Source organism: Galeopterus variegatus, unplaced genomic scaffold (assembly GCF_000696425.1).
Source record: "Galeopterus variegatus unplaced genomic scaffold, G_variegatus-3.0.2 Scaffold93, whole genome shotgun sequence".
In the NCBI taxonomy this organism is placed as follows: domain Eukaryota; kingdom Metazoa; phylum Chordata; class Mammalia; order Dermoptera; family Cynocephalidae; genus Galeopterus; species Galeopterus variegatus.
In genome coordinates this window covers 881816-898256 of record NW_007726204.1, presented here as the reverse complement: position 1 = coordinate 898256, position 16441 = coordinate 881816, and the positions used below count along the sequence as shown (strand labels likewise).

The window sequence follows — 16441 nt, the reverse complement described above, 5'->3', positions numbered from 1 at the left end:
TGTCAGCACCACGCTCAGCCAGTGAGCAAACCGGCCATCCCTATATGGGATCCGAACCCATGGCCTTGGTGTTATCAGCACCACACTCTCCCGAGTGAGCCACGGGCCGGCCCCTTTAATAGTTTTTAAAAAGTTTAAAAAAGTAGAACACACCAAAAACACTAATGAAGAAAGTAGGCAATTAAGGACTGTTTGGTTAGCTCAGTTGGTTAGAGTGCCATGTTATAATACTAAGGTCAAGGTTTCAGATCCCTATACCAGCCAGCCACCAAAATCCAAAACAAAAACAACAAAAAGAAAGCAAGCACTTAAGAAGAGAAGGAGAAACAGGCAAAGAAGGAAAGGGGTGGAGAAGAGTGCTCCAAAAACAACATTCCTGATGTGATCACTTATATACACCGTATAACATTGATGTGTGTGTCTGGGAGGTGGGAGGAGGAAGAGAACAGATCTTCGTACTCTGACATCCTGACTGCAACTCAAATTCAACAGAGCAAAGACAGAGTTGATTGTTTAACCTCGACCCAAATGGTGCTTACCTGTCATGGTGACCTCTTTTAAACAATGCATTTCCCTCTGTATACAGTACACAAGGCAGGGCCCTCTCAACTGCTTGCTTTTTATAGCTAAAAATTCTGATCACATTGCCTAGGCCAGGTAAAGAGGGTTGTGAATGGAGGCTCTCCCAATGATGATGGGAAGTTTCAGTGATGGTGTTCATCTTTTCTGTAGTATTGAGGACCTACAAAGGGCCAGAAGCCATATGGGCACTGGGAATACAGCCATAAACAAACAATGCTTCCTCACGGAGCTTGCATTCTTGTGGGGGAGTCAACCAGAAAGCAAAGAAACATAATTTAATGTCCAGCAGTAATAAGGGCTATGAAGAAAAAGAAAGTGTCACGTGGGTGAAGGCAATAGAGGTTGATGGGGTGCTGGGTTTTATGGGGTGGTCAGGGAGGTTTTCTATGAGGAGTTGCCATCTAAGAGGAGACCTGAGTGAAGAAGCAAAGCAAGTCTGTTGGTACTCAGGGAACTGCATTCCAGGCAGAAGAAATAGCAAGTTGTTGATGGGGTGCTGGGTTTTATGGGGTGGTCAGGGAGGTTTTCTATGAGGAGTTGCCATCTGAGAGGAGACCTGAGTGAAGAAGCAAAGCAAGTCTGTTGGTACTCAGGGAACTGCATTCCAGGCCGAAGAAATAGCAAGTGCCCTGAGGAGGCACCCTATTGTGTGTGAGGAAGAGCCCAGAGACCAGTGTGGCTGAGCGGAAAGGGAAGGGATGAGCTCAACATAGGGCTGGGTAGCTGGCAGGTGAGGTGGGATAGGAACCAATCTGGTCTAGGGCCCTGAGAAAAGCTCCCAGGCCAGGGAGGGGTGGGCTAGTTCCTGGGAAGATGAAGTCCACCCCACCCCAAGCATCCTTGTTGGAAGACAGTGCAGCCACAGGGGTGACCCCAGTTGCTCCTTGCTCATCAGTCCCAAGGTTCGCCTTCTCCATGCTGGACCTGAGACTAGATTCAGTCCTCCCTCCTAAGGCCTCACCTGACTGGACTCTTCCCTTTCCTTCCTGTAGCCGCCTCCCGAATGATTGCCAACAGCCTGAACCGTGACTCCCCACCTGGCACTCCCCCTAGGCGGCCAGACACCAGCACTTCCAAGATCTCGGTCACTGTGTCCAACAAGATGGCAGCAAAGAGTGCCAAGGCTGCTGGTGAGGGGACTCGAGCAGGTGGTGGGAGGAGCTGGAGGTGAATGTGTGTTGGCAGAAGGAATCTGGGGGTCATGCTCCCAATGTTGCATGGTTCTTTGAAGGCTACAAGGTGTATAAAGTGTTAGGATTTGAATCACCTCTGTGAACTCGGTCAAGTCACTGCAGCTTTGTAGGCCTCACTTTCCACGTCTCTAGGAAGGAGGGTGATGATGCCCTACCTAGGAGGACCTACTGCTGCTCCTCAGCAGCCAGAGGGACTCTTTAAGACCTTCAATCTGATCTTATACCACTCCTGTCTATAACTCTCCGCATGGTCTTATAGGGCCCTGCGCAATGTGGATTCTTCTCTTGCATCTCTCCTCCTTGCTCACTGGCTCAGCTCCTCTCCAGCCATTGTGGAGCCTTTGCTCCTCGTGTCCCTTCATCTGGAGCACTCTTTCTCCTCAGACTTTTCTGTGGTTGTCGGCTTCTGTTCCTCTTCCAGGTCTCAGCTTGAAAGCTGGGAATGGGACTCCAGCCTTTGGGCTCCCAAGCCCTCCCTCTGTCTGCCATGCTCCTGTGCCTCTGATGGTCCCATCCCCACAACAATGATCTTATGGTATCATAAAGCAAATGTGGAAACTGAGGCCCAGGGAGCTTCACTTTTCTGATGCCCAGTCCCTTCATACACTGTCCACCTCCATCGTGCCATCTCCCTTTGCCTTGTGTGTTTAGAAGTGCCTTATCCCCTTCTGGCTTTTGATTTATGTGCCATAAAAAGAAAGTTAAAATTAGTTAATAAAGTATTGGAAAGATGGTGAGCCTGGAAGGAACTGGCTCTTTTACTCCTCGACACATTTGAAGGGATTCTTTTTTTTTTAATGAAATATAGTTTACTTATGCACAAACATTCTCAGTATACAACTCAATTACTTGTTAAAAAGTGAGTGCAGTCATGAAAGTATTACCTAGATGGAGCTCTAGAACCTTTCCACACCCAACAGGTTCCCCTCTGAGGGGATATGGGCTGGACTAGGGGGTAAGCCTGCTTGTGGCAGGGACAGAGCCACCAAGAGCCTGGAGGGCCTGCCATAGCCTGGCAATACTGAGTGTGTTCTATTGATTGATTAATTGATTTTTGGTGGCTGGCCAGTATGGGGATCTGAACCTGTGACCTTGGTGTTATAACACTGCACTCTAACCAACTGAACTAACCGGCCAGCCCCCCGAGCGTGTTTTGCAATCTCATTTTGCCTAGACCTCTGTGTTTCTTGGTGGTTCAGTCAGTGGTGATGGGGGTGGTTGGGAAGACAAGGGATTACAGTTGTGTGAATGCCCTTTGCCTGGCGTCCAGCCCCCATCCCGGGAGAACATTTCATCCCAGAGGGTGCTGACCCTGCTGTCTTCCCCCAGCAGCCCTGGCCCGCCGGGAAGAGGAAAGCCTGGCTGTTCCCACCAAGAGGCGCCGAGTCACTGCCGAGATGGAGGGGAAATACATCATCAATATGCCAAAAGGCACCACTCCTCGGACCCGCAAGATCCTGGAGCAGCAGCAGGCAGCAAAAGGTACTGACCTGTCTGGGGCACGCTTTGGTGCAGAGACTTCGTTTCTCTTTTGCTGTATTGCACTGGTATTATGTCCTATGGACGATGGCTGAGAAGCAGGCTGTAACAGGGAACCTAGGGAGCTTTGGGCCAAGGGGACAGCAATGGTGGCCACAGAGGAGGGGACATGTGACTTCTGTCCTCTCATCCTGCAGTTAGTGTATCTAGGCTCCTTGGTGCCTCTTCTGAGTGGCGGGGGCAAGGATTTAGTGATGGCCTGCCTGTAAGGTGAGTGATGGTGCCTGGCCAAGGGCAGGGGCCCCAAAGTGGGCACTGTCTTTAGGAGCCAGAGGGGACTAATTGGCCTTCAGTCTAAAGCTGGAGATGGTCTTCCTTATAGTAGGGTTGTTTTAGAATAATATATATGTTCTCATGGAAGAACTTCCAGATGATGCAGAAACATATACAGTAAAAACAAACTGTCCTTTCACTCCCATCTCCCATATCTATTGTTGACCTTTCCAGAGCAGCATCTATGAACTTATATGCATCTATGCGTACTTATATATATAGATAAGCATTTTATTCTTTTTTAAACACAAGTAACATCATCCTATAGATATTGTTCTGCAACTTTTTAATTGAAGTCTTTTTATATTAGTGCATGTAGATCTAGTTTATTTTATTTTTTTTTATTTATTTTTTTAAAAGATGACCAGTAAGGTGATCTTAACCCTTGACTTGGTGTTGTCAGCACCATGCTCTCCCAAGTGAGCTAACCGGCCATCCCTATGTAAGGATCCGAACCTGTGGCCCTGGTGTTATCAGCACCACACTCTCCCGAGTGAGCCACGGGCCAGCCCTCTAGTCCATTTTTTTAATGGCTGTTTATTTCCATAGTATTTATATACGATAATTCAGTAAACATTCTTGTATTGGTGGATATTTAGGTTATTATTTAGGGAGAGGACTCACTACCATTCATCAGATTCTCTGAGGCCTGTGACCCCAAAAAGGAATGAGTAGGGATTAAGAACTCTTCTCCCACACACACTTCATAATTTTGTATCAAGGTGCATGGAAAGTTAAGTGTCAATTTTAGTTGATGTTTCCCACATTTGACACTAGCCAGATGCGTGTGGGTTAAGGTCAATGTTAGTCAGCAGTGCAGACATAAAACCTGACTCGGCACAGCTTGTAGCAGAGCTGACTGGTGTCCGGGCTGGCCGTGTTGTCTCCTCCCTTGGTGCCTGCACAGTGCTCAGCCTGGGCCTGGCCCTGCTGGGGCTGCTCAGCTGGTGCTGCCTGATGGCCTCACTTCCCTCCCAGGTCTCCACAGGACATCCGTTTTTGACCGCCTCGGCGCTGAGACCAAGGCAGACATGACAACAGGGAATAAAGTGAGTTGAGACTGGGTGAGCGACTCAGGGCTTGCCAATTCTTATCTTCCCTGCATATTGTTCCTGACACTTCCACATTTCATCCTTCACGTGCCCCGAAGCCGTCTCTCCTACCCACCTTTCTGTTCTTGGTTTCCTTCTTTGTACTGGTGGCTTTCCCATCTGTCTTTTGCCCAGACCTCTCTCCCAATTTCCAGTGCCAGGGGTCCAGCAGACTCCTGGATGCCTCCCACCTACCATGTCCCTAACTGGCCTCAGCATCTTTGCCCAGAGCAACTCCTCTCCTGGGCCCCCATTCTCAGGGATGCCCATCATCCTCATTCTAGTCAGTCACTGAATCTGATGACTCCATCTGTCTCCACTTCCTCTGCCACCTCTCCCTGTCTGGATAGGGCAATAGCCTCCTAACTGGTCTCACACAGATACCGTTAATCCCTTCCAGCCCCCTGTCCCCACAGAAATAATGTGTGCTGCCACAGGACAGGGCCCATCCTCCTGTGGAAACCCTTCAGAGGCTTTTCACTGTGCCCACGATGAAGCCTGTTCTTCCTGTTGTGGCTTCATAGTCCTGTAAGCCCCAGGCAGGGCGTGTGATTGGAAGCACACCCTGGAGCCCACTGTAGCCTGGCTGCGTGGCCTTGGCCACGTCACTTAAGCCCTTTGTAACTCAGTTTCCTCATCTGTTTAGTACTCAACCTTATAGGATGGTCATGAGGATTAAGTGAGAAAATACCTGCATGGTTCTGAGGTGTCTGGCACATGGTATGCACTCTTTAAATGTCACCTTAGATTTGAGGAGCTCCCTAGCAGTGTTTCCTACCTCTCGGTCCCTTGCTCACCAGGGAACAACCACTCTGGCTTTCTTTTCCTTCTTATCATGAGGATAACACGGGATCATGTGGCTTAAAGATCTTGCCATGTGAAGAGCTTGGCACATAGTGAGTGCTCAATAAATGAGTATTATTTCTGCCTTTGGGACTTAGTACCTGTTCTTTTCTCTGCTAATTTGTCCTGGAGGCCCTGGCTTCAAAGTTGGTGCCTCAGAGAAAGTCCCTCTGAACTCCAAGAGGAGATGAGCATTCCCTGTCTCCTGCCCCCCCACATTCCACTCTCCTTCGTAGAATATATCACTGTCATACGTATAGAATTATGTGTGTCATTTCCGATGCCAAGTCTGTCTCCCCCACTGGACTGTGTGCCACATGAGGGCAGGGCTGGGGCTGTCTTTGTCATCATTGTGTCCCTAGCATCACCCAGTCTGGGGATAGGGCCAAGTATAGAGTTGGGACCCAGAAAATATTTATTGAGTGAATGACCAAATTAATCTTTCTGTTCATGCTCACCTATAGACCTTGCAAATTGTCTTTCCTATTGTGGCACACCCTTTCTCCTCTCCTTCTTGATTAGACACACTTCCATTCAACTTTCAGATCTCAGATGAGATGTCCCCTCTCCCAGGGAGCCTTCCCTGAACTTCCCAGCAAGGTCAGGTGCTTCCTCTGGGCTTCTCCAAACTCCTACGATACCCCCATTATGGCTCTCACCTCTATCTCGGGTGTTACCCATGGGTGTTTCTCCCAACTGTGAGTTCTGGGAGGCCAGGCACAGAGGAGGCGGCTCTCTATCAATGTGTGTTGAGTGACTGAATGACTCACTTGTCCTGTTTCTGACCTCTGTAGCCCACAGGAGTCTTCAGTCGCCTGGGGGCTACCCCAGAGATGGATGAGGATCTGGCTTGGGACAGCGACAATGACAGTAGCAGCTCTGTCTTGCAGTACGCTGGGGTACTGAAGAAACTAGGACGGGGCCCTGCCAAGGCCAGTCCCCAGCCGACCCTGACTGTCAAAGCCAAGGCCACGAGCTCAGCAACTACAGCTGCTGCCCCGATGCTGCGGCGCCTGGCACTTTCCTCACGCCCCGGGCTTGAGAGGAAGCCGGAGACCCTGTCCAAAGTCAGCATCATCCAGAGACTGGGCAAGGCCACCCTTGTGCCTGAGGCCCAAGACAGCCAGGTCACGAGCACCAAGAGTAAGTCCTCGGCCGAGGTCAAGGTCACCATTAAGAGGACTCTGGTGGGGCCCCGGGGCTGCAGCTCCAGCGAGAGCCTTGGTGCCCAGATGGACCACGCAGGCACTGTGAGCGTGTTCAAAAGACTGGGCCGCAGGACCTTCTAGCCCACCTGTGGGGCAGGACACAGGCACAGAACGCGCAGGTGTCTGCCCCGGCCCGTCTCCAGGCTCCCGGCTCCATCAGAGCCTTCCGTGAGGGCCCACTCACCCTCCCTGCCAGCTCCTGGATGACACTGCTTGTCTCCTTCAGGCATTCAAGCTGGGCCCGAGCATTCTGAGGATTCACCCCATTTTTCCTAGTCTGGGATGGTCATTATGGCCTGGCCTTACCTGCTCTGGGACTTTCCCCTCTCTTATGTCCTCCGTTCTTTCCTCTCTGGCTGTGGCCTTGGCAGAGCCCACTTTTCTACCACTCCCATGTGCCAAGTGCCCTTTTCCTCTCCTACATTTCCCACATTACCCATTTCTCCCTCTCAGCAGCAGTGTCTGCTGCCTCAAACCCCAGCCCCTCAGCCTTCCGATCCCCTACCACCGCCCACAGAGTGAGCCCACTTTTCTACCACTCCCATGTGCCAAGTGCCCTTTTCCTCTCCTACATTTCCCACATTTCCCATTTCTCCCTCTCAGCAGCAGTGTCTGCTGCCTCAAACCCCAGCCCCTCAGCCTTCCGGTCCCCTACCACCGCCCACAGAGTGGGTGTCACCTGGAGGGGCTCCCTTATCCCCCTACCCTGCCAACTTCCCTCACTCCTCTGCACCTCCCCTGACTGATTTAACTTTTCTGTCTTTCCCTGTCTTCACTCTGTTCATTTCTCTTCTGTTTTCTGTCCCTGTGGCAAGGCCCGACTGTCCGCTGCGTCCTGACTGACCCTCCTGCACCTCCGACCTCCCAGCGTCCCCATCGTCGACGGTGGCGTTGAGCCTGTAGAGACTGTTAGCTGCCCTCCACTCCCAGGCTGGAGGGACCTCCCCAGACCCTGAGCTGCAGCTGGGGTGCCTCCATTTTCCAGCCCTGGGCGTCTTTTTCTTTAAAAGTCTATGGTGGGTGGTGGGCAAGGGATATTGGGAAGGGAAGCCAGTACTGAGAGAGAAGATGACAGCTGTTTTAATATATTTTTGTGGCTTTCAAACTGTTTCCCTCCCCTCCTTCAGGGTGAGTCACAGGACTGTTTTTCACACAAAGCACAATGTGGGTGGGGGGTGCTAGCAAAGGGCCAGGCTCTGTGTCTGAAGATCAAGCTCCCTGCACCCAGGTGGGCCATGTCTTTGCTACAAGCCCCAAGTTGAAGGGAGTAAGGTCACAGTCACTGTTCAGTTAGGCCACCTCCTCCCCCCGCAACAAGCCACGGTGGTTCTGTCACTCTGCTCTCCCCTTCTCCCCCCAGAGATTTCACCTGTTTCTGCCACTCGCCTGTTGGCGGCTTTCCAAATTATGGGCCCCATTTGCGAGGTCTTGAGTTTCCATTGATATGCTCACTCACCCCCTCCCTGCTGCATGGCTGCTCCTCTGTGCCAGGACTGCTCTAGGAGCAGGGAGCCAGCAGGGAGACTGGCAGCCCTGGGCCCTGCCGTGTGACTCCCTCCCTAGTGAGGAAGATGAAGAGCAAGTGATGATGCTGTCCAGAGAAACGGAGGGTGGGAGATGGGAGACAGTGGCCAGGGCTGCTTCAGGTGTTGGGGGCAGGAAGACCTTTCTGAGGAGGTGACATGTAGGGCGAGCTGGGAATGAGAAGAAGCAGCTTTGTGAAGTGCAGTAGAACAGCATTCAGGCAGAGGGACAGCCAGGTGCAAAGACACTGAGGTGGGACAAGGAACAGGAAGGCTGGTGTGGCTGGTGAGCGAGTGAGAGGGTCTGCCATCCAGCATGAGGTGGGGTGGGTGGACAGGAACCAGAGATCTAGGGCTTTGGGACCCCAGGTGAAGAATGTGGACATTAGCCTGAGAGCACTGAGGAGTTCTGTAGGGTTTGAAGCAGGGGAGTGATGATCAGAGTTGCCTTTTATGACAATTGCTTTGGCTGCTGTGAGGAGAATGAATTGTTGGGAGGGTGGGGGTGGAAGCCACTGTGCTAGTCCAGGCAGGAAATGAAGGAGGCTTGGAGCGAGGTAGTGGCAGTGGGGAGCAGAGAGAGGGCAGACTTAGGGTGTGCTTCAGAGGAAGAGCAGTGGGACATGCTGGTGGATTGGAAGTTGGGGCCCAGGGAAGCTGGAAGTCACATGTCCTGCCTAGCTATAGAGCTGAGCATCTGGGGGAATGGCTGTTGGCAGAGATGGGGAAATGGGAGGGAGGAGCAGGTCAGGGAGGAGGGTAGCTCTGTTTTGACCTGGTCGAGAGTGAGGTACCTGTGAGGGCTGCAGACGGAGGTGTTGAATAGGCTTCTGGGGCTCACAGGCCACCAGGGCTGGAGGTCAGCAGCTATGGGCAGTGCTCAGGGTACAGCTGGAATAAAAGCCAAGGGCCTGGTGATACCAGTTGGAAGGGGAGTGTAGAGACTGAAGAGGACCCAGAAAGGAATTTGGGTCCCTTTTCCTGTATAGAGAATAGGATCTGATAAAGGAGATGGCCAACGTGTGGTCAGGGGGCGTGGAGGAGAATTAAAGGAGAACATAAAGGTGAAGATGAGATTAGACCTCATCCATTTATTTATTTATTTATTTTTATTGTGGGGAAATATGCATAATGTAAAATTTACCATTTTAATCATTTTTAACTGTACCATTCAGTGGCATTAAGTACATTCACATAGCTGTACACCTATTACCACCATCCACCTCCAGAACTTCTTTTGTCTTCCCAAACGGATCATCCATTCAGTTTTAGTTTTCAGTTCTGTCATATTGGGAGCCAACTGTGTGTTAGCCAGTGTCCCAGACACTAGGTACGGGGTGTGACTGGCTGGACTTGAGGATGAGGAACAGCAGTAGAGAGTAGTGATAGATCCCTCTCCCTATGAGGCCCCAGGCTAGACCTTCGTAGGACTGGTTGAGGTCTGACCTCAAAGGACAGCAAATGCTGGCGATGACAAAGATTCCAGGGCCCACCTCTTCATGTTGGTTCCACCAGGAGGAACTCACACATGTGCATTTGCCCTGCTGAGCATCAACCCTTTTTGTTTCCCTAGTAATTTCCTCTGGTTCCACTTCATGAGTAATTTTAACACCTGCTGGTGTTACCTAGAAGAGTTCCAGTTACTAAATTCAAGAGCACATGGTAATTTCTTGATGTGTAGTAGGAACTACAATGATATGAAAACATGTATAGTTCACTTACCAGGTAAGGCTTACCTGTGCCATGTAAGTCTTTATTGCTCTTTACAGGGGAATAGGGGAGCAAACTGCTGAAGGCCTCACCCAGCTGGCATGTAGTGGGATTGGGTTTGACCTTAGGGAGCTGACTCTAGGATACTTGCCCCTTAACCCCTACTCTGTGCTGCCTCAATTGCAGATTTGCAACATGGTCCTTTTGGAAGGAGGAAGCAGGGTCCTAGGATAGTGGTTTTGGACTCTCTAGAGTTATCTACATGTACATGTTCCCACTACCACCATCAACTTGTTTTAGGAAGCATTTGCAGCTCTAGGATACTGCAGGCTTTGAGAGTCATGCCCCATCCTGCTCGGTCCTAGGATAGTGGTTTTGGACTCTCTAGAGTTATCTACATGTACATGTTCCCACTACCATCATCAACTTGTTTTAGGAAGCATTTGCAGCTCTAGGATACTGCAGGCTTTGAGAGTCATGCCCCATCCTGCTGTTGTCTGCCAGGCAGACCAGAGCTGATGTCCCCATCACCTCTCAGTCACTCCAGAGCCACAGTGTCCCACCCATTTGATTTGGCAATTCCCCCAAACCAACCCCAACAGCTGTGACCCACAGTGGTGGATTTTTTCTCTGATTATAATCATTTTTGAGCATAAATAATAGTCACATGATTCAAAATGCAAAACGTAAATGGCTCTGCAGTGGAAAGTGTCTTTCCATGTCTCCTAGCCCCCTCAGTCCCTTTTTAGAGGCCACCAGTATTACCAGTTTCTTGTGTAATCCTTCTAGGTTTGTGTGTGGACACACATACACATACACACTTACGTAAAGCAGAGGAACATGCAGTATACGCATACAAGCCACACGCGTATTAACAGCTTTATTTAGCCAGTTCCTTTTTGAAGGAAATTCAGGTAGTTTCCAATCTCTTGCTATTACAAGTAGTGCTACAATGAATCTTTACATGTGGGATCAGTTCAGGGGTGAATTTGAAGAACTGCAATTACTGTACATCATTTAAGTGCAGATATGATAGTGGATCAAAAGCAAGTCTGAACTAAGCTCTTCCCCAAGATTATTGGCATTCAGGTGATTTATTTATACAATGACAACCCCCTTTCAAAAAGGAATGAAAAGCAATGGACTCTTCTAATTGGAGACTGGTGGAGGAATCAGGGTCAGGGTCAGCTAAGAGCTAACACTGACCACCACCTGTGTGCCAGGAAGTACTAAATAAATGCTTGGCTAAGTTGATGTACTTATTGAATCCTGAGGGCAACACCGTGAAAGGGGGCTACTTCCTATTCTTGTCCCATAAACAGATGAGAAAATGGAAGTGCAATGAGCCCAGGCTAATGCTAAATTGCAGAGCCAGATCAGAAGTAGCTCAGGTAGAATAATTCTGTTTGGATGGTGGTCTTGGGACAAGGTTTTCTCTGGATGTGTCTCTTCTTCTGGGAGCTCACACCAGTGGATACTAAAGCAAGAGGAGAATTGTAGTACCTGTGGCAGGCAGCCAAGGTCCAGGCCAGCCCCACTGTCTCTTTCTTCAGTGCCTGAGCCCTGGGCTGCTTAGAAGAGCCAAGAGTTGAGCTGCAGCAACCCTGACCCCTCCTTTGGGGATCTGACCTGACTTAGTTTGGTAAGCGCTGTGCCTTTGAAGGCCTGGAAAGGAGGAGACATTTCCCCACACGGAAGTTTACCTGTTTTGTGAACTCCAAACCAGAGCTTCACAAGCTTCAAGTAGGGCAAAAGCTCCTTTTCTTTCTTTCTTTCTTTTTTTTTAAGTAATAGACTTTATTTTTTAGAACAGTTTTTAAAGTTATAGAAAAATTGAGAAGATAGTATGGAGAGTTACTGTATACCTCACACCCAATTTCGCCTATTATTAACATCTTACATTGGTGTAGTATGTTTGTTACAATTAATAAACCAGTGTTGATCCATTAGTATTAACTAAAGTCCATAGTTTGTTCAGGTTGCCTTAGTTTTACCTAATGTCTTACTGTTCCAGGATACCATATTACATTTGTTGTCAAATTTGACATTATGTTGCCAAACATTATGTTGACAACTAGAGAGTTGTCATGTCTCCTTAGGCTCTTCTTGGCTATGGCAGTTTCTCAGATTTTCCTTGTTTTTGAAGTTGACCTTGATAGTTTTGAAGAGTACTGGTCAAATATATTATAGGATGCCTCTTAACTGGGATTTGTCTGATATTTTTCTCATGATTAGACTGGGTGTATGTGTTTTTTCGGAGGAGGATCCAGAGGTAAAGTGCCATTTTATCACATATGAAGGATACACATTCTTAATATGATTTATCAGTGTTAACCCTGATCACCTGTTTGTAAAGTTTCTCCACTTTGTAAGGTTACTCTTCTTCCTTTACATCTTGTACTCTTTGAAGGAAAGTCACTCTGCACAGCCCACAGTTAAGGAGTTGAGGGGCAGGGCAGGGGGTGGGGAGAATTGTTATGCCTTACCTCCTTGAAGGCAAAGTACCCACATACATTATTTGGAATTCTTCCGCAAAGGAGATTCATCTCTTCTCCCCATTTACTAACTTATTCAATCATTTATTTTTATTGATATGGACCCATGGATATTTTATACTTTGGGTTATAATCCAATACTACTCTATTTTATTGCTCATATTATTTTGGCTTTGCCCATTGGGAGCTCTTTTAGTTGTCTCCTGTGTTCCTTTGACTTGATATACCTCCATTGTTGTGTGATTTTTTTTTTTTTTTTTTTTAAAGCTCATCTTTACTTTTTGGCACTACAAGATGCTCCAGGCTCATCTTGTATATTTTCTGCCCCAGTCCTGGAGTCAGCCATTTCTCTGGAGCCTGGTTCCTATTATTGCAGAACAATATGATTAGAAACCAAGATCCAGGCACGAGATTTACTGTTGTTACTGGATCAATACCTCCTTTTTAAAAAATAAAACCTTAATATGGAATCCCAATACATAAAGCATGTTTAAAACAAAAAAGCAATACTTTATTAGCACACTTTTTTTTGTGGGGGGTGCAGCTGGCCTGTATGCCAATCCGAATCCTTGTACTTAACCCACTGAGCTAACCGGCCAGACTATTAGCACACATTTAAATGCTTTTTTTGTTTTTTTGGGTTTTTTTTGTACCTGGCTGGTACAGGGATCTGAACCCTTAGACCTTGGTGTTATAACACTGTGCTCTAACCAACTGAGCTAACCAACCAGCCCTTTTTTTCTTTGTTCTTTTTTTGGCAGGAGGTGGGGGGGTTGTCTGGCCAGAAAGGGATCAAACCCTGGACCTTGGTGTTATCAGCACCGTGCTCCAACCAACTGAGCTAACTGGCCAGCCTAAATGCTTATTTTGGATTAATTCATGCATGTAGAACAAAATTCAAAGGTTTAAAAGGATATACAGTAAGACCGTTTTGTTCTCAATAGACTGGCAAAAATCTTACATCTCAAGTGTTGAGGAAGATTTAGAATAATAGGGATTTATACAGTGCCGATGGAACATAAGTTGGTACCAACCAGTTTGGAAAATAGTTTGGTAGGTTGTGGTAAAGTTGAAGATGACATACTCTCCAACCCAGCAATTACTCTCCTGGGAATATACTCTAGAGAAACTTGCACATACACACAAAGAGACATGTTTCAGAGAAGTGCTGTTTATAACAGCATAATCTTGGAAACAACCCAAATATCCACCACCTGGTGAATGGACCAATTGTGGCATAGTTGTTTTAGTTATCTAATGCATAATGCATAATTAACCACCAAAACTTAGTGGCTTAAATCAATAATCATGTTATTATCTCTTGTGGTCCTGAGAGTTGACTGGACTCACTTAGGCTGTTATCACTTGAGGAATCTGTGGTTGCAGGAAGATTCCTGGGGCTGGTGTCCTCTTAAAGCTTCCTCACATGTCTAGTGGTTAACCAATACTGGCATTTACCCCGGACCTCAGCTTGGGCTGTCAGCCAGAATGCCTACACATGGTTTTTCCGTGTGGCCTGGGCTTCCTTACAACATGGCAGCTGGATTCCAAGAGCCAGAGAAAACTGTATTGCCCTTTCTAACCTGGAACGGAGAGTCACATTACTTCACTTCTGCCACAGTCACTGACCCATTCAGATTCAAGAGGAGATATCATAGACCCCACCTCTCAATGAGAGGAGTGTCAGTGTCTCATTGTAACAAGAGCAGTGGGATGAGAAATTGCATTGTGGCCATTTTAGAAAATTAGGCATCAATATTAGATATATCATATTATGTATTGGATGTAGAATATTATACATAATTGAAAATGAACTGTAGTTTCATGTACTGATATGAATAAACCAAAACACTGGGCGAAAAAAGCAAATTGCAGGATATGTGGAGTTTAAAAATATGAAAACTAGGGCTGGCCAGTTTGCTCAGTTGGTTAGAGCACAGTCCTGATAACACCAAGGTCCAAAGTTTGATCCCTGACCCCCCCCAAAATAATATGCAAAATAATTCATATTGATTAGGGATACTTAAAATGTAGTAAGTGTATGAAAATGATGGCAATGATAAACTCCAGTGTAGGACGATGGTTCCCTTCAGAGGCGGGGTGGGATGTGATTGGAGAGGGGCACACAGGTATTAAATAGTACAGTAATGGTTTTTAATGCCAGATGGTAGGCACAAGTGTTCATTGTGTTATTCTTTATGCTCTTTTGGCTATCTGTTAATTTAAAAATAACAATTCTCCTACTCTGGGTCCCTCAGTTATGCAGTTCTTTACTCCAAAGGCAATTAGTGTTACTGAGGTTTTATGTGTCTTTCCAGAAATATTCTGACATTTACAAACGTAAATATTTTCCCACTCAGATGGTTACATATATAATAGTTTTGCACTTTGCTTTTTTCACTTAATATAGCGTAGAAATCGTTTTGTATTAGTATATAAAGAACTTTCTTTTTTTTTGGTCCTTTTTGAGACCGGCTGCACCGTGCTCAGCCAGTGAGCGCACAGGTCATCCCTATATAGGATCCGAACCCGCGGCAGGAGCGCTGCTGCACTCCCAGCGCCGCACTCTCCCGAGTGCACCACGGGCTCGGCCCAGAACTTTCTTTTTTTAACAGCTGTATTGAGATATAATTCACATACCAGACAATTCACCCACTTAAGGTGCACAATTCAATGGCTTTTAATTATTCACAGAGTTGGGCACCCATATCCACAATCTAGTACGCCCAAAAGAAATCCTGCACCCCTTAGCCATCACTCCTTGGGTCACTCATCCTCATCACGCCTCCCCCAGTTCTAGGCAACCACCAATCTACTTTTTTTTTTTTTTTTTTTAAAGATGACGGTAAGGGGATCTTAACCCTTGACTTGGTGTTGTCAGTACCACGCTCACCCAGTGAGCTAACCGGCCATCCCTATATGGGATCCGAACCCGGGGCCTTGGTGTTATCAGCACCGCACTCTCCCGAGTGAGCCACGGGCTGGCCCACCAATCTACTTTTTATCTCTAGATTTTCCTATTCTGGACATTTCATACAAATGGAATTATGCAATATTTGGCCTTTTGTGTCTGGCTTCTCTCATTTAGCATTATGTTTTCAAGGTACATGCATGTTTTAGCATGTATCAGAACTTTTTTTCTTTTTATGGCTAAATAATACTCCATTGTATGGGTATATCATATTTTGTTTATCCATTCATCAGTTGATGGACATTTGGGTTGGTTATACTTTTTGGCTATTATTAATAATGGTACTATGAACATTCATGTACAAGTTTTTTGTGTGTAGACATATTTTCCATTCTCCTGAGTTTATAACCTATGAGTGGAATTGTTGGGTCATATGTTAATTCTATTTTTAACCATTTGAGGGACTGACAGAATGTTTTCCAAAGTGACTATACCATTTTACATTTCCACCAGCAGTGTATGAGGGTCCCAATTTCTTCATATTCTTGGCAACACTTATTGTTATCTCACTTTTTATTAATTTTTTTTAAAATTATTTTTATTTTTTATTTTATTTTATTTTTTTCCTTTTTGTCTTTTTTCGTGACCAGCAACGGATCGCAACCCTCAGTGTCGCGCCCCTACCAGACCGGGACCAGCCACGGGATCACAACCCTCGGTGTTGCTCCCACCCCTCGCTCAGCCAGTGAGCGGCCGGTCTGTATGTGGGATCCGAACCCTCGGCGGGAGCGCCACCGCGCTTCCCAAGCGGCGCACTATAGCAGTGCGCCACTGGGCCAGCCCTTTTTTTTATTTTTTATTTTTTTTATTTTTTAATTTTTTTTGTTATCTCACTTTTTGATTATACTCATCCTAGTGGGTGTGAAGTGGTACCTTATTATTGTGGCTTTGGCTTATATTTCCTTCACTGCTAATGATGTTAAACATCTGTTAGTGTGCTTATTGGAGAGAGCTTCCTTTTAAAATAACTGCACAGGGCCGGCCCGTGGCTCACTCGGTAGAGTGCGGTGTTG

General features: G+C 47.1%; 1 protein-coding gene across 4 annotated transcripts in view; it reads left to right on the top strand.

Annotated features, from left to right (window-relative positions):
* The window catches only part of LOC103598362 (chromosome unknown open reading frame, human C19orf47), a 16115-nt gene extending 8281 nt beyond the window's left edge, over positions 1-7834 (top strand). Inside the window, exons 5-9 of one of the 4 annotated variants that reach the window (XM_008582379.1) lie at positions 1575-1712; positions 3108-3257; positions 4566-4636; positions 6316-7124; positions 7275-7834. In XM_008582379.1, the coding sequence (XP_008580601.1) occupies positions 1575-1712; positions 3108-3257; positions 4566-4636; positions 6316-6810 (854 nt within the window). In that variant the 3' untranslated portion in view covers positions 6811-7124; positions 7275-7834. Of the gene's footprint in view, positions 1-1574; positions 1713-3104; positions 3258-4565; positions 4637-6315; positions 7125-7274 lie in introns of all 4 variants that reach the window. The other 3 variants (XM_008582371.1, XM_008582363.1, XM_008582356.1) reach the window with 3 other exon arrangements.
* Positions 7835-16441: the final 8607 nt, after the last annotated feature.